The sequence below is a fragment of the Zalophus californianus genome, chromosome 12, assembly GCF_009762305.2.
Source record: "Zalophus californianus isolate mZalCal1 chromosome 12, mZalCal1.pri.v2, whole genome shotgun sequence".
Lineage (NCBI taxonomy): Eukaryota > Metazoa > Chordata > Mammalia > Carnivora > Otariidae > Zalophus > Zalophus californianus.
In genome coordinates, this window is record NC_045606.1 from 96,133 (window position 1) to 119,628 (window position 23,496).

A 23,496-nucleotide genomic window follows, 5' to 3' on the forward strand; every position below is an offset into this window, starting at 1 on the left:
AAGTCCCACTCACTGTAAGTGACGTGCTCTGTCCCGGGTCCCTGTGACACCCACACCCATGCGTTTAGTCACTACAGGTAAGGGGCGCTCGTGATGAAGGGTCCTGCCCCTGGTTTAATGGTGTGCCGTCACCACCTTGAAATTCTTAATAATGGCAAGAGACCTTATATTTTCATTTAGCAAATCATGTAGCAAGTCCTGGAAGAAACGGCACAACTGTAGAAAATACTAACCTGAAAAGCATGTTGAGAAGGCACCTCTGGGACAAAGCAGGAAGCCGGGATGACTAGTGACAGAGACCCCGCTGCCCTTGCTCACAGAAGTGGAGGCCACAGGACTTTGGGGGTGACTCTGGGCTCCTGCTCTGCTTCCGGGAGATTCTCTGGACTGTCCGGCTCTGGGCCCCATGGCCCACTGGAGACACAGTGGCTTCCAGAAATTCTCAGAAAGCCCAGCAAATATATTTTTTCCTTCACCTCCTTGTTATGAATTCAGTCACCTGCTCGTTCTTGAACCAGTGAATAGCAAGGGGTCTGGCTACTCTTAGACCTGTTGCTGAGGGTGAATTTGCTTCTCATGAGGGACCAAACTGAACAGGAGCTCTGCAGGAAGGAGGAAGGGGAGTGGGTACCAGCAGCATGAGGTTGATGTTTATACGATAATTATTAATAATGAATGACAGTTTTTTTCTTTTTTTTCTTTTTTAGGCAATTCATGTCCTTGAGAGAAAATTTAGAAAATTCCTGAAAATGCAATTTTAATTTTTTTAAATTTTATTCATTTATTTGACAGAGTGAGCAAGCACAAGCAGGGGGAGCAGCACGCAGAGGGAGAAGCAGGCTCCCCACTGAGCAGGGAGCCCGATGTGGGGCTCGATCCCAGGACCCCGGGATCATGACCTGAGCCGAAGGCAGACGCTTAACGACTGAGCCACCAGGCGCCCCCAAAAATAATAATTTTTTTAAAAGATTTATTTATTTATTTATTTACTTGACAGAGAGAGACAGTGAGAGAGGGAACACAAGCAGGGGCAGTGGGAGAGGGAGAAGCAGGCCTCCTGCAGAGCAGGGAGCCCAATGTGGGGCTCGACCCCAGGACCCTGAGATCACAACCTGAGCCAAAGGTAGACGCCCAATGACTGAGCCACCCAGGCGCTCCTAAAAAAATAATAATTTTAAAATAAAATTAAAAGTCTCATGTGTAAAGAAAGCATTCGATCTTAATTTAACTGCCAGTATGTTTTCTTTCTTAGTTGCACATAAGATAAAATTGTATGTTACGTGGGATGGCATCTTGGACCTAGAGAAACACACACTCAAGGATTGAGTGTGTCAGATGGTTTGCTTGACTGTTTTCCTCGGGTGATGCTCTGTGCTTTAACCCTTCCCTGCCGGGGGCCTGTTTTTATCTTTGTTATGTATAACAATAATTACAACACAATTTCACCCTGTATGGTCCTTTACAATTAATCAAATAGTCTATATATGTGTGTTTGTATGTATATGTATATTGAGTAATACATTCCCATGGGTTCAAAATTCAGAAAGTACCAAGGGGTCTCCAGGGAGAGTCACATCCACGCCTGTCTCCTATGCAGCGACCTGCGTTAGGGGCTTCCTCCGCCAGTCCTGCATACCTTCTCCACACTCCCCAGCCCTCCCTTTACAGCCCTGATGACAGCATCCTTGATTCTGTACTGGACCCACTTGTGTACATCCAAAGCCCAGAATGCCCAGCCACACGACAGTGCTGGCCAGGTGGCAGACAAGCGTTGTCCTTAACGACGCACCAGATAATTATGCGGAGGCCCAGAGCCCTCACGGTGATGTTCCCAGTCGTAGAGCTGGGGCTCAGACCTGGGTCTTCCCACCGCCTTCGATAAGCTCAGAAATGCGATACACGAGCAGACTAGTTTCTTTGAAATCACTCTGCGCTCCCTTTGAAATGCCTTTGAAACTCCTCGGTGTTGGCTGGAGTGTCCCAGCGGAGACCACTTCTGGCCTTTCAGGGAATGTTCCGTCTTAGTGTCCATTCACCACCCCGCTGAAGAGGGATGTGTGTTCTCGGGGCAGGGAACAGCCGGTGCTGTGGAGACACCCAGTGGGCCGGGGGCGTCAGGGAATCAGCGGGTACAACAGCCAGCTTCTCCCACCCTCATGGTTGCCACGGCCTCTCCAGGACTTGTCCTAAAGGACCTTGCATCGAGGAGCTCACTCATTCACGCAGCATTGCAGAGGATGCAAGCAAGCCCCTGGGAGCCCCAGTGAGCAGGAAAGAAACTGCCCTGCAGAAGTGTCTGGAGCCACACTGCCCCTCTGAGCGTGTCCTCTGGTCCCCTCACATGACCTTAGTTCCCCAAGTTCACCACTACCGTGACGACTGTGCCGCTTCCTGAGTGCTGGCCACAAGTAACCCATCTAGACCCACGGGATACTGAGAACCGACCAGTGGAGTCGTGGTGGGTGTTTATAAACCATCCTCTGGGGTGAGACGTGGCCCTGGCTTTCGTGCTTGCTGGCTTCTGTGGTGCAAATACTCACTGTGGCCAATTATATCTGGGGGGAGGCATGGGAGAAGCCTAGGGTGGCCAGAAAGGTTGGGGTTACTCGCATGGTCAGCACGCCCAGAGACGTGAGGTGGGATCGGGAGGGTCTTTGTGGGTGAGCTCAGTTTCAGGCTGAATTCAGGTAAGGAAGAATGGAATCAGCCAGACTCGTGCATGAGGCCCACACCCTGGGGTCTACCCTCCCCTCAGAAGACTGACTCAGATGTCCTCAGTCTCCCGCTCTGAGCCCCGGGACATGCCGCACACCCCACGGTGGGGAGGTAGAGACTGACACACGGCAGCCCTGTCCTTAGGCGAGCACTCTGTCTGTGACCTGGGACAAGTTACTGTCCTTCTTAGTGAGAGGGGGTTCCCCCGGGACCGGGCAGCAGAGGTGCTGGAAAGTGGGGGAAGATGGTGGCTTCCAGCAGAGCAGAGAACATGGCCCTAGAGCCACCTGTCTGGCGCTGGGACATCAAGCAGGACAATTCAGATGGGTGTTGAAGGGGAGACTGGCTCTGCCAGTAGGGGGCTCCCCAGACCCAGGCCAACCTGGCAGTCTCCTGGCTGCAGCCAACCCACCTAGTCTCTTTTCCCCAGCGCACGTATCCTCGGCCGCCCACTCTGTGACCTCGGCCCCAACAGTCCTCCGCTGCCAGAGACAGCCAGCAGAGAGAAGTGGCTGTCCTGTTTGGGTTGCCCCTGGGACCCCACCCCCAGCTGCTGCCTCTGGATGAACCAGGTTCCCACAGAGCGTGCCCTCTCGGCATGGACTCCCGTCCCTCTCAGCAACGTATCCTCTGACTCTGAGGAGGGAGAAGGTGGTAGAAGCAGGTCACGCTCCTGGGCAGCTCATCAGCGACGGCAACTAAACCCGAAACTATGACTGCCCAGCATGCTTGGAGGCCAGCAGTCAGTGGTCAACCAAGCATGAACTCAGGAGAATGACAGCAAGACAATCCTGGATGAAATTCTCAGGTTTATAGCGTAAGACAAGGCAGTGTTTGCTCAGATGCACAAGGCTGAGGCCAAGGCCAGTCGAGGCAGGAAATACCGCCATGGTCAGTTCGTGGACGGAGGCTCAGAACTCAGCCGTGTGCTGTTGCTTTGCCAACAGACCCTTCCTGCCAACACTCTGTTTGTTTAAACACCAATCACCAGACCCAGGATTGAAGAATTACAGCTCATCTGGCCAGGGACAACACCGTGCGCTGCAGCATGGGGGCACGTCTGTGGTTGGTGAGGCAGGTGCAGGGAGGGACCCACCTCCACCGTGTGGTCACTTCTAGCGTGGACAGCGCGGCAAGAAAGGCGCAGGCACCAGGGGCAGGGGCGCCCGTCTCAGCGGGTGGGGCCTGGGGCCGGGGGGATCACTCGGTCTTTCAAAAGAACATCTCCAGGGAGTCTCTTGGTTTATAACTTCTCTTCTGTCTGGAGAGCTTAAAATGAAATGCGGTTTTTCCAGCTTACGTTTTTCTTGAAAACTTTATAGATCTGATTATTTCCCTCACTGAGCTTTCCTGAATGACAGTGATTTTAATGGACTAGATCTTAAACTGTACGTATTTATTCAACACTGATTATGAGATCTTAGACCTACCAAAAATGATTTTCTTCACTGCCTCCTCTGACTACACATATCTCTTACTTAACACCCTCGCGGCACCAGATCTTGTTCCAATCAGGAGGGTAAATGTCCACACTCGCTGGCCCTGCCCTGGGTGGCGTGGACATTCCATCCACCAGGCTCCAAAGCCTGTGCCCCGGAGTCTGCGCACCGGACAGCCTGGACCTGGCTGAGTGGTCTCAGCCTCTCTCCCCAACCCCATGCACCCATGCTGAAAGCAGGAGAGGGGAAGGGAGGTCTGTAGCGGAATCACCTCCCAGGGCAGCGAGTCACAGGGAACGACCAGGAATCCCCGGTCCCGGAGTCACCCGAACTGTGGCCTGCTGTCCTTTATTTCCCTCGCTCATCTGCCCCAGGGGTTCGACAAGAAGCAGCTGCATCTCCTCTGCATTGGGTACGTTCTCCACTGTGCACGGGAAGGATGTGAACATTTTAAGTGAGGGTGTCACCCCCTCTGCCTTTTCCTTTTGGGTACAATGGACTAGTGGGAGCACGGGTACATGCTATGTACTTGCCTCCAAGGTTTTCCCAGGACGTTGTTCAAGAGGAGCGGGCCACCGGGGTGCCTGGCTGACTCAGTCAGTAGAGCATGTGACTCTTGATCTCGGGGTCGTGAGTTCAAGCCCCACGTTGGGCATGAAGTCTGTTTAAAAAGAGAGACAGAGACGCTGGCCATCAGAGGCCATGCCGTGTGATGCTGAGCCACTCTCAGCCACTGTGCCTTGGACAGTATTGCTTCCTGATGCCAAATCAGCAGACACGGTATGATCTGCAGCCTTCCTGGCTTCGCAGGAATCAGTTCCTCCACCCGACCCACCACCCATCTCCTGGGGGGGACAGTGCCTTGTGTGTCCCCTTTCCAGCCTCGCTCAAGGTGGCATCCCTTACCACTGTGCCACACAGGAGCATCAGCCTACCCTCCCTTTTTTAAGATTTTTTATTTATTGGGGCACCTGGGTGGCTCAGTTGGTTAAGCGACTGCCCACTCAGCTCAGGTCATGATCCTGGAGTCCCGGGATCGAGTCCTACATCAGGCTCCCTGCTCAGCAGGGAGTCTGCTTTTCCCTCTGACCCTCCCCCCCCCCATGCTCTCTATCCCTCATTCTCTCTCTCTCAAATAAATAAATAAATAAAATCTTTTAAAAGATTATTTATTTATTTATTTGAGAGCAGAGTGTGTGAGAACACGAGTGGGGGTGGGGGGCAGAGGCAGAGGGAGAAGCAGACTCCCCGCTGAGCTGGGAGCCGGATGCAGGACTCGATCCCAGGACCCCGGGATCGTGACCTGAGCCAAAGGCAGACACTTCACCGACTTTTAGAACTCAGCGCTATCTGGGTGTCCAGGGCAGACCGGGCAGGCTCGCCTCCCAGCCCATCTGCTGCAAACCTTGTCCTGAGAAGGCTCAGCTCAGACCGTGAGCCCCCTGGGAATTGGGAACAGTAAAAGTCTGCAACCAAAGGCCAGATGGGGCCTTTACAGGCCTGCAGAGGTTGGAAGGAAGCCTCCAGACCTTGGACCTGGGGATCAGCAAAAAGTGACCACAGGGGTTGGTTTGCTCCACAAACTCCCAAATTATAGCACAAGTTCATCGCTAAAGTTTCTGGTGAGATTACTGGGGTCAGTCACGCCACCACTTCCTTAGCAAAACAGCAGTCTGCGCCTGGTCTGATCCCTTCGTGGGGGTCCCTAGTGAGGACCCTCCATTACCATAAGGCTACTGTTTGGATTCCGGGGGCCCCATTCCCTGCCTCACCGTGGTGAGGACTGCCATTGACATTTTTGTATTTTTGCTATCCTTTTGGTCTTTGCCTAAACAAGATGATACATCCTAACAGATGGGGAGAATGCCATCATCACCAGATCCCCTGGGAAGTTTATTAGCATGCAGCTCTGCCCCTCCAGATGGTGGCCACCTTGGACCTTGTAGCCAAGCATCAATCACAAAGCCCAGGAAGGTGGGGCAGATTCATATTTCAGAGACAAATCAGAGGCTCAGAAAGGGAAAATCTAGGCCCAGGTTGGTGTTGAGACCGTGGATGCCACACCAAGCCTTTCAAGCGTTACAGCTTATGACCCCCTTTCTGAGTCCAGGGAAAATTTCCACAAGCCTGCGCTCTGTGCTGGAGAGATGGAGCAGAGAGTGAAGCCAGCCCTTAGGGCCCACACTGTGCGTTATCACTCACCCTGTGCTAGCCTGAGTTCTGCTCTGTACCTGCCAGACCCCTCGGACAGGTCCCCGTCGTGCTGCCCCGCAGGCCTGTCTCTGCATGTCCCCTGGACCTTTCCCCCAGACACTCACCTGCTGGCTGTGCCTTCCAGGGCTCAGGTCAGCCCCAAGAACACCGTGGTGCCATCCACTCCTGTATCACTCATGTTCAGATGCCATGTTTCCAAGGCAAGTCCCAGGTCAGCAAGGGGAGAGCAGATCCAAAAACCTAACTGCGAGGGGTGATGTGTTATTCTTCTCTGTGGACCGGAGAGCTCGGGAAGATGCATGATCTTAAGCAATGGATCCACCATGGACAGATGACTATTAACTCTGGCCAGAGGCGGCTGGGTTTGCTGGATGGTGCTGAGATCTTGGTCCTTTGTCAGGCTCTGGGAAGACCCGAGAGTTCCAAGAATATGGCACAGGGTCAAAATCTTCTGATAAGGGATTAAAATGCTGGGACGCAGATGTCTAGCAGTCCGAGCAGCTCACTGCCGAGCGTTATGTCCCTGCTCTGGGATTCCACACCACCTAACTGCAAATGTGCAAGGACGGGCAGGTTTCTGTCTCTGCAATTCAAGAGCAAGCCTCTTTAAGGGCCAGGGAGCTGCTTGGGGGACTTGTCTGCAGATCTCTCAGCCTGAGGTCTCTCCCTGGTACCCAGAGGGAAGTGGTGCTGAGAAAGAGCCTCAAGGTCACCATGGGCCCTCACCCCCATCCCTTCCTGTGCCTCTGCTTCTTCGCTGGCCCTTCTCACTGTGACACACACTTCCTCCCTCAGCAGGTCCTCTGAGCCGCGGAGGCTGTGGCTGCCATTCCCCACGACAGCAGTCTGGTGCCCTGTCAGTGCCGTCTGCTGGTAAGGGGAGGAAGTAGCTAATGCTCTCCCTGCCGCCCTGCTGGCCCCGTCCTGCCCATCACACAGGTTTCTTCCTGCTGACAGATTTTATTAGTAACAAAAATCAAACGGCTATAGAGAATCTGTAAAAACCCTATCAGACCAGAGAGCAACCTCTCGAGTTCCCTGAAAAATGTCTCCTTCCTTCCCTGCCCTCCACACTTCTCCCAGACCCCCACTCAACACCCTTCAGAGAGGCCCACCGGCTATCGGCCACAGAGCTGCTTCCAGACGCGGGGGCTGGGCCAGGCTCCACTTTGGGAGGTGATGATAGGCCTGCCCCCTCAGAGCCTGCCTCTCACCCCTGCTGCACTCCCCTGCCTCCCCTCCACCCCATCACAACAGCACCTGGGGCTGCTCATGGGAGAAGGTTGTTACTGCTGGCTAGCCATCCTAATCACTTTCTAACGATATTAGGAGGCTTTATCCAAGCATTGAGTGAACACTTACAGTGTGCAAATTGTGGAAGGGAGGGAAAGGGAATTAGAAACAGAAAACATGAAGTGGCTGTCTTCTGATAGCCCACCAGGGAGACCACCCACAGGGTGGAGAAACCCTCAGAAGGGGATTAGTGCCCTTATGAGCGAGACCCCACAAGCTCCATCACCCCTTTCTCCAGGTGAGGACACAGCGAAAGACAGGCATCTATCAGCTAGAGAGCAGACTCTCCCCAGACACCTAATCTACCGGCCCCTACATCTTGGATTTCCAGCCTCCAGAACAATGAAAAATACATTTCCATTGTTTATCAGCCCCCCAGTCTGTGGTGGTCTGTTCCAGAAGCCCACATGGACAGAAACACTGTCTGGCTGGGCTTGTCAGGTCCTTGCTTTTCTTTGTTTTTAATTCAATACATTGTTTCTCTTAAAAGTATGTCTACACAGTGTTACTATATGTCTTACAAGGAGATAATGTGTATTTTTTAACTGAAGTGACCTACAGTGTGATACTCTTTTTAGGCGCACAACAGAGGGATTGGACAATGCATGACTCTGCTCACCGCGCTAAGAGTATTGACCACCCGTCACCACGCAAGGTGACTACATACAATAGTATTGGCTACATTCCCTCTGCTGTACTTTTCATCCCTGTGACTTATTTATTTTATGACTGGAAATACGGGCCCGGTAATCTTCACCTATTTCGGCCACTCCTCCACCCCTTTCCCTCTGGCAACCACCAGTTCTCTGTTACTGTTTTGTTTTGTTGGTTGATTCGTACTGTCTTCTAGATTCCACATATGAACAAAATCATACAGTATTTGTCTTTGTCTGACTCACCGCACCCTCTAGGTCTATCCATGTGGTTGCAAATGGCAGGATTTCCTTCTTTTTTATGACGGAGTAGTAGTGGTCTTTTTCTCAATGCTGTTAGTTCTTCCTACGTGGTAGCGCCTGAGGGAGTCAGCTGACAAGATCTTCCCTCCATACTTGGGTCTGGATACCTTTAGCACATGGTCAACCACCCTCAGAACATGGAAGACACTGGCTCTGGGTCTGGTTTTGCGCCCTACATCTGTCATCTGTACCCCCCAGGAGTCAAGCAGCTCTGTGTGCAAGAAGACCACAGAGGGAAGTCAGTTAAGGGGAAGACAGTGGAGTCCTAAGGTCACCTCTGGGGACATCTCACGCTCTCAGACTGAGGAGCAGCTGACCAAAAAGGGTGATGGCTCTGAGGAAACAGGAACACAGACAAGCCTCAGTTGGAGGGACAGGCATGGGAGCGTCTAGACAGCAACCAGAGGGACCTCTTTAAAATATCACCAGAGCACACTGCTCTGCTTTTTGCCTCGTATTTTGCTACACCTAGAACAAAGTGCAAAGTCCTTCCCTGACCTACAGGGTCCTCCAGGACCCAGCTTCCCTCCCTCCCCTTTTCCCTGTGCTCCATCATCAGCCCATCATTAGGCTGCCTCCCACTTCAGAGCCCCAACACATCTTGTTCCCTCTGCCCAGAGCATGTCTTCCCAGATATCTTCCACAGCTGTGCTCCCCACCCCATATCCAGTCTCTGCTGGCCTCTCCAGAGAGGCCTTTCCTGGCCTGTCAAGTGGAAATAGACTCCCACACCCTAGAGCAGAAAACAGAATCCTGCCACCCCCACCTTCCCACACCAGGGACCCCTACTTAAGAGCCTTCTCTCAATGGAGACCGGGTATCCCTGCTTTTCCACCTGGTTACCACACTGAGCTGATCTATTCCCAGAACAAAGAGACCTGCCTCTCGGGCATAGCCTGATTCAGGCAAGGTGGGTTCTCCCCAAGTTTACTGAAATGTTGAAAAGTGCTCCCAGACCTCTTAGGGGTCCAGGGACCCGAGGCTGGGGCCTGGCAGCCAGGTGAATGGCTGGTAACCAGGAGGTGTTTAAATAGAAAACATTCCCAGAGAAAGAAGAAAAAACAAAGATGGCCTGTGGCAAGAAGGCTGAAGAACAGTAAGACTGAGGGCTGAACCTCCCTGAATAAGAAGAAAGTCTCCTGAGGGGGTCTGAGGGAGAAACAAGGACAGAGGAAAAGTTACTGAAGAAAAAAAAAGACATGATGGGCATTAAGGAGGGCACCTGCTGTGATGAGCCCTGGGTGTTATACACGACTGAACGCTACATCTGAAACTGATAATGTACTATGTTGGCTAATTGAATTTAAATCAAAAAGAAAAAAAAAGATAAGAAATTGGAGAGCTGGGAGGCCTCCAGTTGCTGGAACTCACTTTTCTGATGCAAACACAGCAGCGAAGTCAGTGTCAGAGTGGAGAACGGGAAACCTGCACCTTGCATAAGGGAAGACCCAGGAAGGACGGGGGGGGGGGGGGGGGGGGGGGCGCTGTGTGCAGGCAGAAGCTGCGGAAGGGAAGGAGTGTTTGTTCAGGCCCTAAGACTTCCCCAGGTTGGAGAAGGTAGCTGCTCTGCCATCAGGGGATGTCGGGGCTTCTGCCTGAGACCGACATCAATGAGGTACAGAAGTACAAGGGGACATAACCTGTGAACAATGTTTGTGCCCAAATGGAGTCGACAAGCCTTTATCTGCACAATCAGACCCCAACACCTTAAGATTATGGTAGCTCATTTGGCAGCAAGTCCTGACCGAACTGCCACGAGGCCATGTAGTTTTTCCAAAACCCGCTTCGGGGACTTTTCACTGACGTCGCTGCAGAAATGTGAGCGATTGCGGGATGGGACCCTGCAGAAGGGCTCCCTGGAGCGCACAGGATCAGCACGGGGCCGCTTTTCTGAAGTCCCAGAGACTCGTGCACCTGTGCTGGGGCCGTGTGTGCAGGGCAGGGAGCGGGGCTCCCCGCGCCACCCCGTCCTCCACGAACGAGAGGGGGGAACGCAGGTGAGGCCGAGGAGGCTCGGCAGCGCCTCCAGTCGGGCTGGGGCTGCTGCGCCCGCACGTAGCGTTCCTCTTCTCGTGCACGCCTCGGTCACACATCAGGCGCATGTCGGAGGTCCACACAGAGGCTGTCACGAGCCCAAGATTCTCAGATCAGTGCGCTGACTGCGACAAGAGAGGAGAGAAACGCACGCAGCTACCGGGGACCTCGCTTGGGCTCCTCCGCTCCGCGTACCCCGCACGCCTCTCCAGCCGCCGGCGGTGAAAACCCGCCCCCCGCTCGGGCCCGCCCGCCCGCCCCCGCTTCCGCTTCCGGCCGCGGGGGTGGGGCTTCCGGCCGCGGGGGTGGGCGGGGCCCGGAAGCGGCGGCGGCGGCGGCGGCGGCGGCGGCGGCGAGGGGACTGAGGAGCTGGTCATGGCTGCGAACTTGAGCCGGAACGGGCCGGCGCTGCAGGAAGCCTACGTGCGGGTGGTCACCGAGAAGTCCCCGACTGACTGGTGGGCGCCGGGACGGGCAGGCCGGGGGCGGGCCGGGGCTGGAGGGGGGTCCCGGGGGGCTCCCCGCTCACCCCTCAGCTGCGCCGCGCGCGCCCGGCGAGCTGCTGTCCCCGTCGCCGTCCCCCGCCGCCCCGCCGAGCGTGAGGGGCCCGCGCCGCCCCGGCTCCGCCTCTCCGCCGGCCTCCATGTTGGACTGTGCGGCTGGCTGGGCTGGGTGGCTCCGCCGGGTTCTCCTTCCCTGCGCGGGGACTTCCCTGCACAAAGGGGCTCCCCGCAGCCGTCCCTGACCGGGCGGCAGCCGTGCCTGGGGTCTCCCCAGCGCTGCGCTCAGGGAGGGGCCTCTGAGCGCCCCGGACCCCGCCCGGGAGCGGGAGCCCTGCCCCACAGGCGGCGGAGCAGGAGGTCAGGTCAGGGGGTTGGGTCTCCGGGTTTCTGGGAATGTGGATTTCAGAGTCTCCGTCTCTCCAAGAATACCCCTTCCTGTGTGAGACGAGTGAAACAGCGGTGCTGGCCACCTATTTGGAGAAAGACCCCATCACCCCTCCACCTCCCCATGACGCCCTCCACGAGGCCGTCAGTGGGTAGTTCTCTTCGTGCCCCTGATGGGGCTTTGTAACTGGAAGCCGGGTCTGGAGTCTCAGGGATAGCCCTGGGCAGCCCACGCGCAGGGTCAGCCCTCTGCTTGCTGTGCATGGGCACTTTCCCCTTGCTTCTGATGTTTGCGCTGGCCAGGCTTGAGCACTCCAGTCCTAAGAAATACGCCGAGTATGATGAGCTCAGGTGACCGGCTGTGAGGAGCTTCTTCCTGTGGCGGGGGCAGGCCCCTCGCAGGGTGCCTGCTGCTGTGCCTGGCTGGGCTCCACACGCTGGTGGTCGCTGCGCCCCGTTTTCCCTGCGGCCTTCATGCCGTGTTCTGTTGCGCACTGAGGATGTGCCCTGGGCCTTTTGGGGAAGAGCTTCAGAGCACCTGCCGCCTGGGTGTGCAGACTCCTCTCGTGCCTGGGGCACCGTTGACCCCGAGGGGACTTGTGCGCAGTGTTGCAGGGGAACCGAGGAGCTCCTCTGTTGGGAGCACATCTGAGTAGTTGGGAAGGGTGTCTGGTAACAGACACCTGTTACCAGTGGAATTTCCCTACCTTCTGTCTCTCGTAATGCTTTAGGAAGTTCACTCACACTTCAGGCACTTATTTTTCTAAGAGTTTCTAGATGTCAGCTCCCTACCCCACCTCTCTCCTGTTCTCAGAGGGCCGTGACACCGCTGCTGTTACTCCAAACCCTGCTGACCGGATCGGCACACTGAGCGCCCCATTTCACATCCACCCGCGGCCTCCTGCCTTTTAGCTGGCAGCACCTCTGCCCCTCTCCAGTCCTGCACAGTTAGGGTGCTGCTGTTTTATGCGCTCTTGATATCTGCTGTAGCCCTTTCTGACGTACCTGTGAGACTCCTGGGCCTGCCTCCTCCTGCCTTCCTTCAGGTCTCTTCATTCTCAGGGACCACCACTGGTTTGGGGATCATGTCCCACAGCCCAGCTGGCAGCTCAGGCCTCCCGTGTTTCTAGCTTTTCCTCGGGCTTCTTCTCAGAGCTGTCTGCTACCACCCTGGTGTGAAGCTTACCCAGCCGAGCTTCTCTCTGTCCCCCGTGAGGGTGCTGAGCCTCTTTCCCCTCCCTGCATCCGAGCCCACCCGTCTGGCAGCACTCCAGGTCGTTCTGCTCAGTGGCACGACCCCCGGTTTCTGCTCTCACTGTCACAGCCACTAAGCATCTCAACAGATAATGTGTGGCGGATCCCCACTCCTTAGCTGAACAAGTATCTAGACCATGTTACTCCTGTGCTCACACTTCAGCAGCTTCCTGTTTCACATTAAATAAAGCCCGGACATCTCACCTCTGCCGCGAGGCCCTGCGTGGCCAGCTCTGGACCCCCTCCTGCCACCCCTCCCACTTACCACACTGAGGCCACACCTGTTTGCCACCGCGGTGGCCTTCTTTCTCTTCCTCAAACTTTAGAGCTGCTTCCTCCTCAGACCCCTTGCTCTTGCTGCTTCCCCATTCTAGAGCACCTTCCACATTGTCCCGGGGGGCTCCCCAAACTTCTCAGCTTGGACACTGCCTTCTTGGAGAAGCCTTCCCCGACTCCTGGCTCCTTGTGTGACTTTCCTCAGACACGTGCCAGACACCTTCACTGGTTTTCCTGGCACCGTTGTCTGCACCAGAGGGCTGGGCCCTATCTCTGTCCCCCGAACAATCAGCAGTCAGCGCCTGGATGCACGGTGACCTGAGCAGGGTACAGATGATGTGGTACAGGGTACCAGCAAGAGGAGGTGGTCTCCACTTTGGTGGGTCATGAAAGGTTTCCCAGGCAGAGTGGGTGGTGTCGGGCTGGGCCCTGAAGCCAGGTGGGGCGGGGAGCAAGCACATCAGCTTTCCCCCACGGTCTTTGTCCTGGTTCCTGGATTGTTCTAGATTGAGGCACGTTTGTTTCCCTCCTGCACCCACTTCACTACCTGACAGGACATTGGTATCGCTGTGTTTCTTTTTTTGTTTCCCATTAGAAAGTAAGTTCCATGGTCAGGGCCTCTGGGGTTTATTGGAAGCTTCATGCCTGTGAGCAGCAAAGAGCAGGTTCTCAGTACGTGTTTTTGGAAGGGATGAATGAGTTACAAGGCGCTCATGCGCTACATTCCATGAGCTGTGCCCAGGCCAGCACACCTCTCTTCCTGTCTTCCCGATTTGAAAGAAGGATGGGAGTCTGTTGAAAGTGGGAATCAGCCTCTGAGCTGGGATTCAAGAAGGTGGCTTAGGCTGGAGCCCGGGGGGTGGAGGGGAGTAGAGTTGGAGGGCAGGTGGCAGGCGTGGAGCTTGGCTCTTACGAGCTGCCGGGTCCCTTCTTGGAAGCAATCTCTGCTCCCCGCTGCTTGTCTAGTGTCCCCGTCTTCTGCAGCCAGGGCTTGGTGGCTTCGAGATGTATGGGCTTCTTTCCTCCGGGAGGAGGGCTGGCCAGGACCCTGGCCACCAGAATCTGGACGTCCACCAACTCCCTGTTTGCGTATTCCTTTTAGTGTCTCTCCTCGTCAGAGGCCTGCCCCCTGTGCCAACCAGACCCTCGGGGCCTGGGTCTCCTTTCTAAGGACTTTCTCAGGCTAGGCAGCTCTGCCCGGTGGCTTTAGCAAGGCAGTGGGGAAGCTGAGTGGAGGCTGATTTGGTTCCTGTCAGATTTGGGTTTTTTTGGTTTTTGTTTTTTCAGATTTTATTTTTAAGTGATCTCTACACCCAGTGTGGGGCTCGAACCCACAACCCCGAGATCAAGAGTTGCACGCTCCACCGACTGAACCAGCCAGGCGTCCTGGTTCCTGTCCCACTCCTACCCCGCAGCCCCTAGCTGGCCCTCCTCGGCAGGCCTGTGCTCAGAGCATGGGGGATGGCCCGCTAGTTCGGGTTCTGCCTTTGACTTGCTGTCTGCTGGGTCAGCACCCCTACCCTGTGGTCTGCCAGCACTGCCCAGAGCTGAACTGCGGCAGAGTTGGTGTTGATGGTTGGGCTCCATGTGGACTGTGGATAAGCCACATCTTCCAGAATGTTCTCCATGCTTAACCTCCGTTCTGGTCAAGGGACTTCCCATGCCCCAGATGTGATAAAATTTGCCATATTTCCTCAGCTTCTCTGGGGTTCAAGTTCATAAGCACGAGTCTTTCCCAGAGTTCTTAGGAATAATTAGTCTTACAGGAAAAGAAAGGGGCAGCCCAGGATCACCTGTGGAGAGTTAAGGCTCCTCCAGAAAGAGAATTTTGCGCAGCCAAGGAGTCTGTCCTGTAAGAAGCCTGACTTCATGCTGAGTCATGGCCCGAGTGGCTTCTGGGTTTTCCAGAAGAGTCCCAAGCCCAGAGAGACCTGCTCCACCAACTCCTCAGGCTTTCAGAAGACAGAGCCAACCTGCACGAGGTCGTTGGGCGGCCTTCCCAGATGCCTGATGTGCACACTTGGCTTCCTACTCCTCCTGGGGTGCTTTGGGTTCAGGAACGTGCAGAAAATTGCCTTTATGAAACTTTCCAGTTCTGGGGCGCCTGGCCGGCTCAGTGAGTAGAGCGTGCGACTCTTGATCTTGGGGTGGTGGGTTCCAGCCCCACTTGGACGTGGAGCCTACTTAAAATCAAACAAACTTCACAGCTTAGTTTTCTCAAAGTAGACAGAGGCTCCCCTTCATAGGTTTGTCCCTCAGGAGAAGCCGCTGTGCGTAAGAACTGAGAAGGGCCTGACTCCGGGAGCCCTGCAGAGCTCCTGCCTCGTGGGTCAGAGTGGGGCCCGCGCAGCCGCCATGCTCCACTCGTGGTTAGTGCAGGAGGGCATCTGACCCCCAGAATGCTGGTCACAGAGCTAACACGTTTGTGTTTTGTTTCAGGGCTCTCTTTACCTATGAGGGTAACAGCAATGACATCCGTGTGGCCGGCACTGGGGGTGAGTACGACCCAGTGAGGCCACGAGTGGGCTGGCGGGGGGTTGGGGGGCATCAGGAGGCAGGTGTGGGGGAGAGGAGAGCTTTGCAGCCGTCACTGCTCCCTGGCGGCCGGCATCTCAGCCATCACGGCCAACGGAAGGTGTCCCCTGTGTGTAGCGAGCCTGCCGTGACCCTCCCCACAGTCGCGTCAGTGTTGGGGAGTCACACACCGCCTTGTTACTCAGCAAACACTCACCAGTGCACTCTCTGCTTGCCACAGAGTGGTTCCGGCAGCCTGTTCTAGAAAGCCGCTCCCTCATCTTTTTAGGAGGAGCGCAGGTGGCCGTGGTGTCCTGTGCCCTGCAGTGCCTCAGGCGCCACCCCCAGCGCCGCTCACAGGGCTCTGCTGTGAATGCTCAGGGCTGCCCCCACACTCCTCGCAGCCTGGGAGGGTTTGGGAGTGCTGATAAGCACAACCTCCGTGTCGGGACAGTGGCTGAGGAGGGCCCGCTCCTGTGCCCCCGTCACTGCCCCATCTTTACGGGGAGGGTCTGAGAGCTGAGCCCAAAGGTGGCTGCGGGACATTCCCACCTGTTCAGGGCCTTTTGTGAGGTCCAGGCAGGCTGTTGCAGACATGGTCCATTTGGAAGCCTGGTGCCTGATTTGTAGCAGAAATGACATTTTTTTATTTCTGGAACTCCCAGTGGGTTTCATAGGAATGGCTTTTAAACTGGGGTGTGTAAACCATCACCTGAGGTCCTTGTCACAGATGCAGATCCTGGGGCTCCGTCTGCCCCCCAGGTCCTGTAAGTCCACTTAATGGGGGCAGGACCAGGAGTCTGATTCTGATGCAGGCGGCCCTGACAACCCTGGCTCAGAGGCAGGTTGGGCTTCCCTTGCTGGTGGGCGCCGTGCGGGGCCGGCCACAGGTGCCGGGCCTGCTGATCCCCCCACCCCATGCCTGCTGCAGAGGGGGGCCTGGAGGAGATGGTGGAGGAGCTCAACAGCGGGAAGGTGATGTACGCCTTCTGCAGGGTGAAGGACCCCAACTCCGGCCTGCCCAAGTTTGTCCTCATCAACTGGGTACGTGGAACTGGGGGGCCCTGAGTTCTCATCTAGGTGTGACCCAGGAAACTCCCTTTCCTTCTTTCGTCCTTTGCCTTCTGTGATTGGAGAGGAGGAGGACTTGCCTTCAGGGCGGCTCAGAGGTGGTGAATGAACAGAAGAGTGGGAGAAGTCCTTGTGGCCCCAAGGACAGTGGGGGCCTTGCCAGCACGGAACCCCACCCTCCTTCCCCCAAGCCCAAAATTGTTCCTACAAAATCAAGGATAGAGGACAGTCGCAGGACACCCTTGCTTTTGTCCCCTTCAGAGTAATCATGCTGAGGGAGCAGAGGGCCTGGAGAAGGCTCAGAGAGCATAGGACCCCTGGGTAGGACTGGGAAGTTCCGAGCCCCCCGTGCGCCCCCCCCCCTCCCCTGCCGCCGCTCCCAGCGGAAGCTGGTGGTCGTCCTGCCTCAAGAATGGAGGTGCGGGGCTCGCTTTATCCTCTGCTTTGCGGTTGCGGTTTTCCCTCTGCTGGGCCCCCAGGGAGAACAGCGGCTTTGTGGGGGTTGGAGGGTCATGCTGGGTGTGTTGTGTTGCAGACGGGCGAGGGTGTGAACGATGTGCGGAAGGGAGCGTGCGCCAACCACGTCAGCACCATGGCCGGCTTTCTGAAGGTGAGGCTGCCCCCTGAGGGCCTCCCAAGGTGCCTGGGTATGCATGAGCGCAGTTGCAGAGCTGAAGTGTGCCCACACCCCGATGCTCTCCCTGGACGCAAGGGCGTGACCAGAGGCTGCTGCCCAGGAGGCCACGCTGCGGCCAGAGCCACCAGCAGGCTGACCTCAGCGGGAGGAAGGATGGATGACTGTGTCCATTTTGAGCCCAGGGAGGATCATCTGCAGCTAGTCCTGGGGGCAAGGCTAGGCCTGGGCTTCCGTCGGTTTTGTGAGGGTTATTCGGCCGTGTTGTCAGGATCTGGAGGAGAGGGAGAGTTGCGTGTGCCCAGCCACCTCAGCGTGCCCAATCCCTTATGCATTCCTTTCCAGCCCACCTTTGTGTGTATTAACGTCAGTCCTCAGAGTGGAACCTCGTTTAGGTCCAAAAGCATTTGCTGTTTGCTTGTCAGGTAACTTTGTGTGTCTTTGGTTACTGGCAAAGAGACTCGGGACTTTGATTTCTAGTCTGCCAACACTTCTGCAGATATGCCTCAGTTTCTCCACCTCGGAGCTGAAAGAGGATCCCAAGCTCACTGGGTGTTAACTGACAGTGAGTGAGGTCATGGGTCTGACTTCTCAAGAAGAAATTGGTGGCTGGGGCGCCTGGCTGGCTCAGTGAGAGGAGCACTGACTCTCTATCTCAGGGTTGTGAGTTCAAGCCCCAGGTTGGGTGTAGAGATACTTGAATAAATAAAACTTAAGAAATTTTAAAGGAAGAGGAAGAAGAAATCGGTAGCTTGCTTTTTGTAGAAAATATGTTTCCAGATCCTTTGTAAAGTTCGCTTTCATGAATCAGAAAGGGGCTTTCCGGTGCCTGGGCCTGCAGCAAGGGGGGTCCAGCACCTCGGAACAGGGCCACGGAGCACAGAGACCGCGTGCCCGTGCTGGGACAAGTGCAGCGTGTTTGCCTCAAGACGGTTTGTCGGCCTTGAGGAGAGTGTGCCTCGGTTCCCAGTGGGGTCTCCTGACCTCAGCCCTGGGCAGCAGTTGTCCACGTTGTGCACACTGAGGTGTGTGTCCTCTCCTGGAGTTGCACCGCCTAAGTGCTGTCCCACCGCAGGGGGCCCACGTGACCATCAACGCGCGGGCCGAGGAGGATGTGGAGCCCGAGTGCATCATGCAGAAGGTGGCCAGAGCCTCAGGTGCCAACTATGCCTTCCACAAGGAGAGCAGCCGTTTCCAGGACATGGGCCCCCAGGCCCCAGTGGTGAGTGCTGCCTGGGCCCGAGGGTGGCAGGCCAGGAGCCAGCAGACGGGCTGGTTTCTCCCTCGTGGGGCTGGGCTCTTGCCTGCCTGGCTCCCAGTCCCTGAGCCAGATCATGGTGCAGACAGTGACCCCATGCCGGACGGAAGCCGGAGCTGGCCCCTGGTGGGGCAGGCACTAGCGGGCCTGAGGAGCAGCCTCTATCCTGCCTGGTGGTTCCACTGGCCGTTCTGGAGCCTCTTACACCCTGGGGACAGTCCAGTCACGAGGCCACGGCACCAGCGTGTCCTGCACAGTCCCGGATGGTGGGCTCCATGGAGGAACTTGAGGTGGTGGATGGGCAGGCCCCTCCCAGTCAGGGGCAGACACGAGACACCCCAGTTACGGGGAGCCCAGTTCCCCGAGGCACAGCTGGGGTCTGTGGAGATTTCTCTGGGCATTGCCACAGTGGTCAGCTGTCTGAGGCTGGTGGACCGGCTTCCATCCGCAGGGGCCTGGTGCAGCCAGAGACCCCCTCGGCGTTGCCCGGCGGTTTCCAGGGCCCTCGGGCCGTCTTGCTGCTTGCTGGTCGCCAGGTGCCGCTGCCTCTGCTGGGCGCCATCCCCACGGTTGTTGCTGGTGTCCTGCGCTCCCGAGGGCAGCCCCGTAGCGGATCCTCTGTCCTCCGCAGGGCTCTGTGTACCAGAAGACCAACGCCATATCTGAGATCAAAAGGGTTGGCAAAGACAGCTTCTGGGCCAAAGCAGAGGTGAGCGCTGCCCGGCACATCGAGCACAGCTGCCCCTCACAGCGACGGGGCGGGCCAGGTGCCGTGGTGCCTTGCACGCCATTGCTCGGTTTTTCCCCCTGTGAACTGACGGGTGGTGCGTGTTCTCGTTCACACCTGTGCTCGAGCGGAGGCCGAGCGGGGTTGCGCCACAAGGCTGGTGGGCGGCCCCTCCCGGCAGCACGGCACGGATGCCTGGGGGGCACAGGGGCCCAAGGGCAGGCCCAGCTGGCCGCTGGGCGGGTGCTGAGTGGGGCGGGCGGGCGGGCGGGCCCGGCTGTCCCTGCAGAAGGAGGAGGAGAACCGCAGGCTGGAGGAGAAACGGCGGGCAGAGGAGGAGCGGCAGCGGCTGGAGGAGGAGCGCCGGGAGCGGGAGCTGCGGGAGGCCGCCCGCCGCGAGCAGCGCTATCGGGAGGAGCTGGGCGGTGAGGCCGGACCCCAGAGGTGAGGCCCCAGAGTTAAGGTGGAGGGAGGGTGCCAAGTGGGCCGCGGCTGGGCTGCAGCTCTCTCCTCCCTCTGCCCCTCCCGGCAGGAAGAATGAGCAGCAGGAAGTGCTTTCAAGGAGCAGAGAGGAGCAGGTGAGACTTGGGTGCTTCCCCCACCCCACCCCCCCCTGTGAGGGTCTGTTGCAGTAATGCCGGGGGGGGGGGGGGGTGTCCCTGCTGTGCCCGGGGGAGGGTCCTGTAGCCAGCTGGAGGTGGCAGGGGAGAGGACAGTGAAGGGCAGAAGCAGCCAGCGTGGACCTTAGCCCAGTCCTGGACGAGGCCCGTGAGCCCCTCCTCACTGCTGGGTCCACGCGCACCCCTCCAGGAGCCCATCAGCCAGTCAGCACATCCGCGTGAGATTTTCAAGCAGAAGGAGAGGGCCGTGTCCACCACATCCATCTCTAGCCCCCAGCCGGGTGAGTCTTCCCGCTGGGTCTAGCCACGAGGCAGGGGCAGGCCGAGGGGGAGTCTGGGGTCCCAGTGCGGGGTCCCCAGAGGGAGCGAGAGATGCGTCAGAAGGTGACACAGGTGAGTGAGCAAGGAGAGCCTGTGCTCTTGAGAGTGGCTTCTGGGAGGTGAGCCTGGTCCGCAGGTGTCCCTTTCCTGCCCATGGCCTCAGCCTGCAGAGACCTGGAAAAGAAGGGCCATGTGTGGCTTCAGAAGGGAGACCCTCCAGCCCGGCCCCATTAACCCGTGGTGTAGCTTCCACATGGTGGCTGGGCCCCGGAGCCTCTGTCACTCACCCCTGTGGCCCCCAAGGACCCAGGATGGCACCGCCATCAGCTCTCCCACGCTGGGCGGCTGCTTGAAGCATTCTGTGTGTGATGTGTTTCTGCAGTGCCTGTGTCCCCTGTACCCCCCCCACCCGCCGTGTGACAGCTCCTGCCCTGGGGCAGGTCCACCGTCCAGACAGCACAGGGCACAGAAACGGTGGACACGGCTCGTCTTCCCTCGTCCAGTGCTTGTGTGTTTACCTTTGTCTGCAGGCAAGCTGAGGAGCCCCTTCCTGCAGAAACAGCTCGCCCAGCCGGAGACCCAGCGCAGCACAGAGCCGACCCAGGCCTCCTCGAGGCCCAGGGCAGGCAAGGCTCTTGGCCACCCCGCGGGGGTGGGGAGAGGGGGGTAGAGGGGGAGGGAGAAGGAGGGTGTCCGCTCCCCTTCCCGGGGCTCAGGGTGGGCTGCACCCTCCTGTGCAGATGTCCGTGAGGAGCCAGTGCCCAGCGCTCCACCGTGTCCAGTGCAGGCGGAAGAGGAGGCTGTGTACGAGGAGCCCCCAGAGCAAGAGATGCTCTACGAGGAGCCCCCGATGGTGGGTTCCCAGCAGCAGGGTGCGGCTGTGAAGGGGCCACAGGCCCAGAAACACCCTCCTCACCACGCCATCCGTGGGATGCCTGACTCCCGACAGCTCGCTACATGTGGAGTCTCGTTTAATGTTGGAGCAGGCGTGTGGAACACGTGGTCTGGCACTCCCCTGCTCCGCGGGAGGTCTGGGGGAGGGACATCGTGGGGGCAGTGGCATGGCCACAGCCCTTGCCCTCTGTGTGCTGTGCCCCTCCCCGCAAGCCTGGTATGAGCCCATAACAAGGACCCCAGATTTCTCTACTTTCCACACGGGTCAGGTGCAGCAGCAGGATGCCAGCTCTGAGCCCGTTGACCACTACCCGGAGTTGAGCGGTAAAGGGCTCTGTGCCCGGGCCCTGTACGACTACCAGGCAGGTAATGTGCGGTGGCCCGGCCACTCACGCTGTGGGGCCCCACGTCAGGAGGCAGACTTCGGGGGCTCCCTTGGGGCAGTGGGGGGACGGAAGGGTGAGGGGACGATGGGGTGGACGCCCTGCACAGCCCAGGCCTTCCCATGCACTCTGGGCAGCGTCTGTGGGCAGGAACCCCAGTTGCCAGCGTTGTGCTAGAGCCCGAAAGTGTGACCAGAGGGGTGGGCGGACCTGCACGCCGGGCCCCCAGTGGCCTGGCTGGAGGCGCTGGAAGCAGGCTGCTGTGCAGAGGGGGGTGCCCAGGGTCAGGTTGTGCTGGAAAGTGTGTCGGTTGGGGCGGGGGGTTGGCCGCTGGAGTGGCGTCGGGATAGGCCCCCAGCCCCAGTGCCGCCTCCCGCAGCTGACGACACGGAGATCTCCTTCGACCCCGAGAATCTCATCACGGGCATCGAGGTGATCGACGAGGGCTGGTGGCGTGGCTACGGGCCAGACGGCCACTTTGGCATGTTTCCTGCCAACTACGTGGAGCTCATCGAGTGAGGACCCTCCGCTGCTGGCTGCGCCGAGGCCGTCCTTCCCCTCCCCTCCCACACGTGCTTTCCTTACTCCCGGGGACGTGGCGTGCGTGGTGCAAGAGCCCCACGGCACTCCTCCAGGAATGGGACCCCCCCAAAGAAGACAAGCCCTTGGGCTCCCTCAGCCTGGGGTGCGCAGCCTGTCACCCTAGATGCAGCAATACCCCATGATTCCCAAACGTGCTCCGGCAGCTGCAGGCCCTCCCAGCCAGCCTGGCCTTTGACCCCCACAGAGGACATGGAGCCAAGCCCTGCCCATGGCCGGGCCCTCCGTGGCCTCTGCCTGAGGAGGGTGGTGCTGCCCCGCCGGGCAGTCTGAGCCGGGGCCTTTGCCTTTTTTTCCCCTTTCCTCTTGGCTGTAAAGGGTGGTGGCTCCAGCTGGTAGTGATCCTCAGGAACAGTGGCCTTAGCGTTTAGGACCAAAGTCTGGGTCGTGACAGTTTGGGCAGCAGTAGGTCACCTTTCTGGATCCCGCCCTGTGCTCCCGGTTCCCTGTCCCTCTGCCTGGGCTGCCTGTGGGCAGTGGGCACGGGGATGACCGAGCCCCCGTCTGAGCGTATGATCAGCAAACCCGTGTCCTTCCGTGTGGTGCGCCCTGTTCCGCCGGCCCCTGTGTGTGCTCGCACCGGACCCTGGTTCCGGAAGAGGGACCGGAGCGTCCACTACCTGCTGTCTCACCCTGTTTGTCCCGGCCCACCCGTGTCTGCTTTCAGAGAGAACTGCCCTGTTGTGGCCTGAACGCCTCCGTGTGGAAACCCGCCCCTTCCCGGGTGTGCGTGGGGTGTGTGTGCAGGTGTGTGTGCACACGCACGCACCCTCAGACCTCGGGCCGACGGTGGGCCCTGGGAGAGGCATAAACATAAAGATGTGACTCGAGTCAGCCTGTTGCATGTCCGTGTTCTGGGAGGGGCTTGGGCCGCCCGCCCTGCCCATGCAGGGCGTGTGCACGTGTGTCGAGTGAGGTGCCCCATGGAGCCCACTGTATGCTGGGACGTAACTGTTCCTCTTGTGCTCTGGCAGGTGCCAGGTAGCAGCCTGGGGTGGCGGCTGCACCAAGGAGACCGCTGGCCCCGGGTGGTGGCAGATGGCCCCTCTTGTACCCTAGGCTGCAAAGGCAGGCCCCGCCAGCCCTGATTCTCCACCCCCGAGCTGCGGAGGATCCAGGAGTCCCCTACTGCAGGCTCTGAAGCCAGTGGTGGGCTTGTCCTCAGATGTGAGGATGCCCGGGGTGTGGGGCTTGGTACCACCTCACCCGGCCCACCCTGGGGCTGCAGGGACGGCAGAGGACAGCCCATCTGAGGGAAGCAGCTGTGAGGTGGTGTCCTCACTGCAGTCCCTGCTCACTGGGGATAGCACCCCGATTGTAGAGCGGGGTTACCAGGTGGTGGTTCGGTTCTTGGTGTCACCATAGGGGGCCTGTTAGAAGTTACCTGATAGCCTGGCTTGGGGACC

General features: G+C 58.0%; 1 protein-coding gene across 2 annotated transcripts; it reads left to right on the forward strand.

The window, feature by feature from the left end:
- Window positions 1-10,970: 10,970 nt before the first annotated feature.
- Window positions 10,971-22,928, forward strand: DBNL (drebrin like). Of its 2 annotated transcripts, XM_035723399.1 has the most exons (13): window positions 10,971-11,109; window positions 15,508-15,563; window positions 16,514-16,626; window positions 17,189-17,263; window positions 18,363-18,509; window positions 19,177-19,254; window positions 19,562-19,716; window positions 19,805-19,850; window positions 20,083-20,173; window positions 20,744-20,839; window positions 20,954-21,066; window positions 21,377-21,473; window positions 21,870-22,928. In XM_035723399.1, the coding sequence occupies exons 1-13, from the start codon at window positions 11,027-11,029 to the stop codon at window positions 22,007-22,009; spliced, it is 1,290 nt and encodes a 429-aa protein (XP_035579292.1). In that variant the 5' UTR covers window positions 10,971-11,026; the 3' UTR covers window positions 22,010-22,928. The 2 variants fall into 2 exon arrangements, with proteins under 2 accessions (XP_035579292.1, XP_035579293.1); XM_035723400.1 differs by lacking the exon at window positions 16,514-16,626 and having other exon boundaries at window positions 11,024-11,109.
- Window positions 22,929-23,496: the final 568 nt, after the last annotated feature.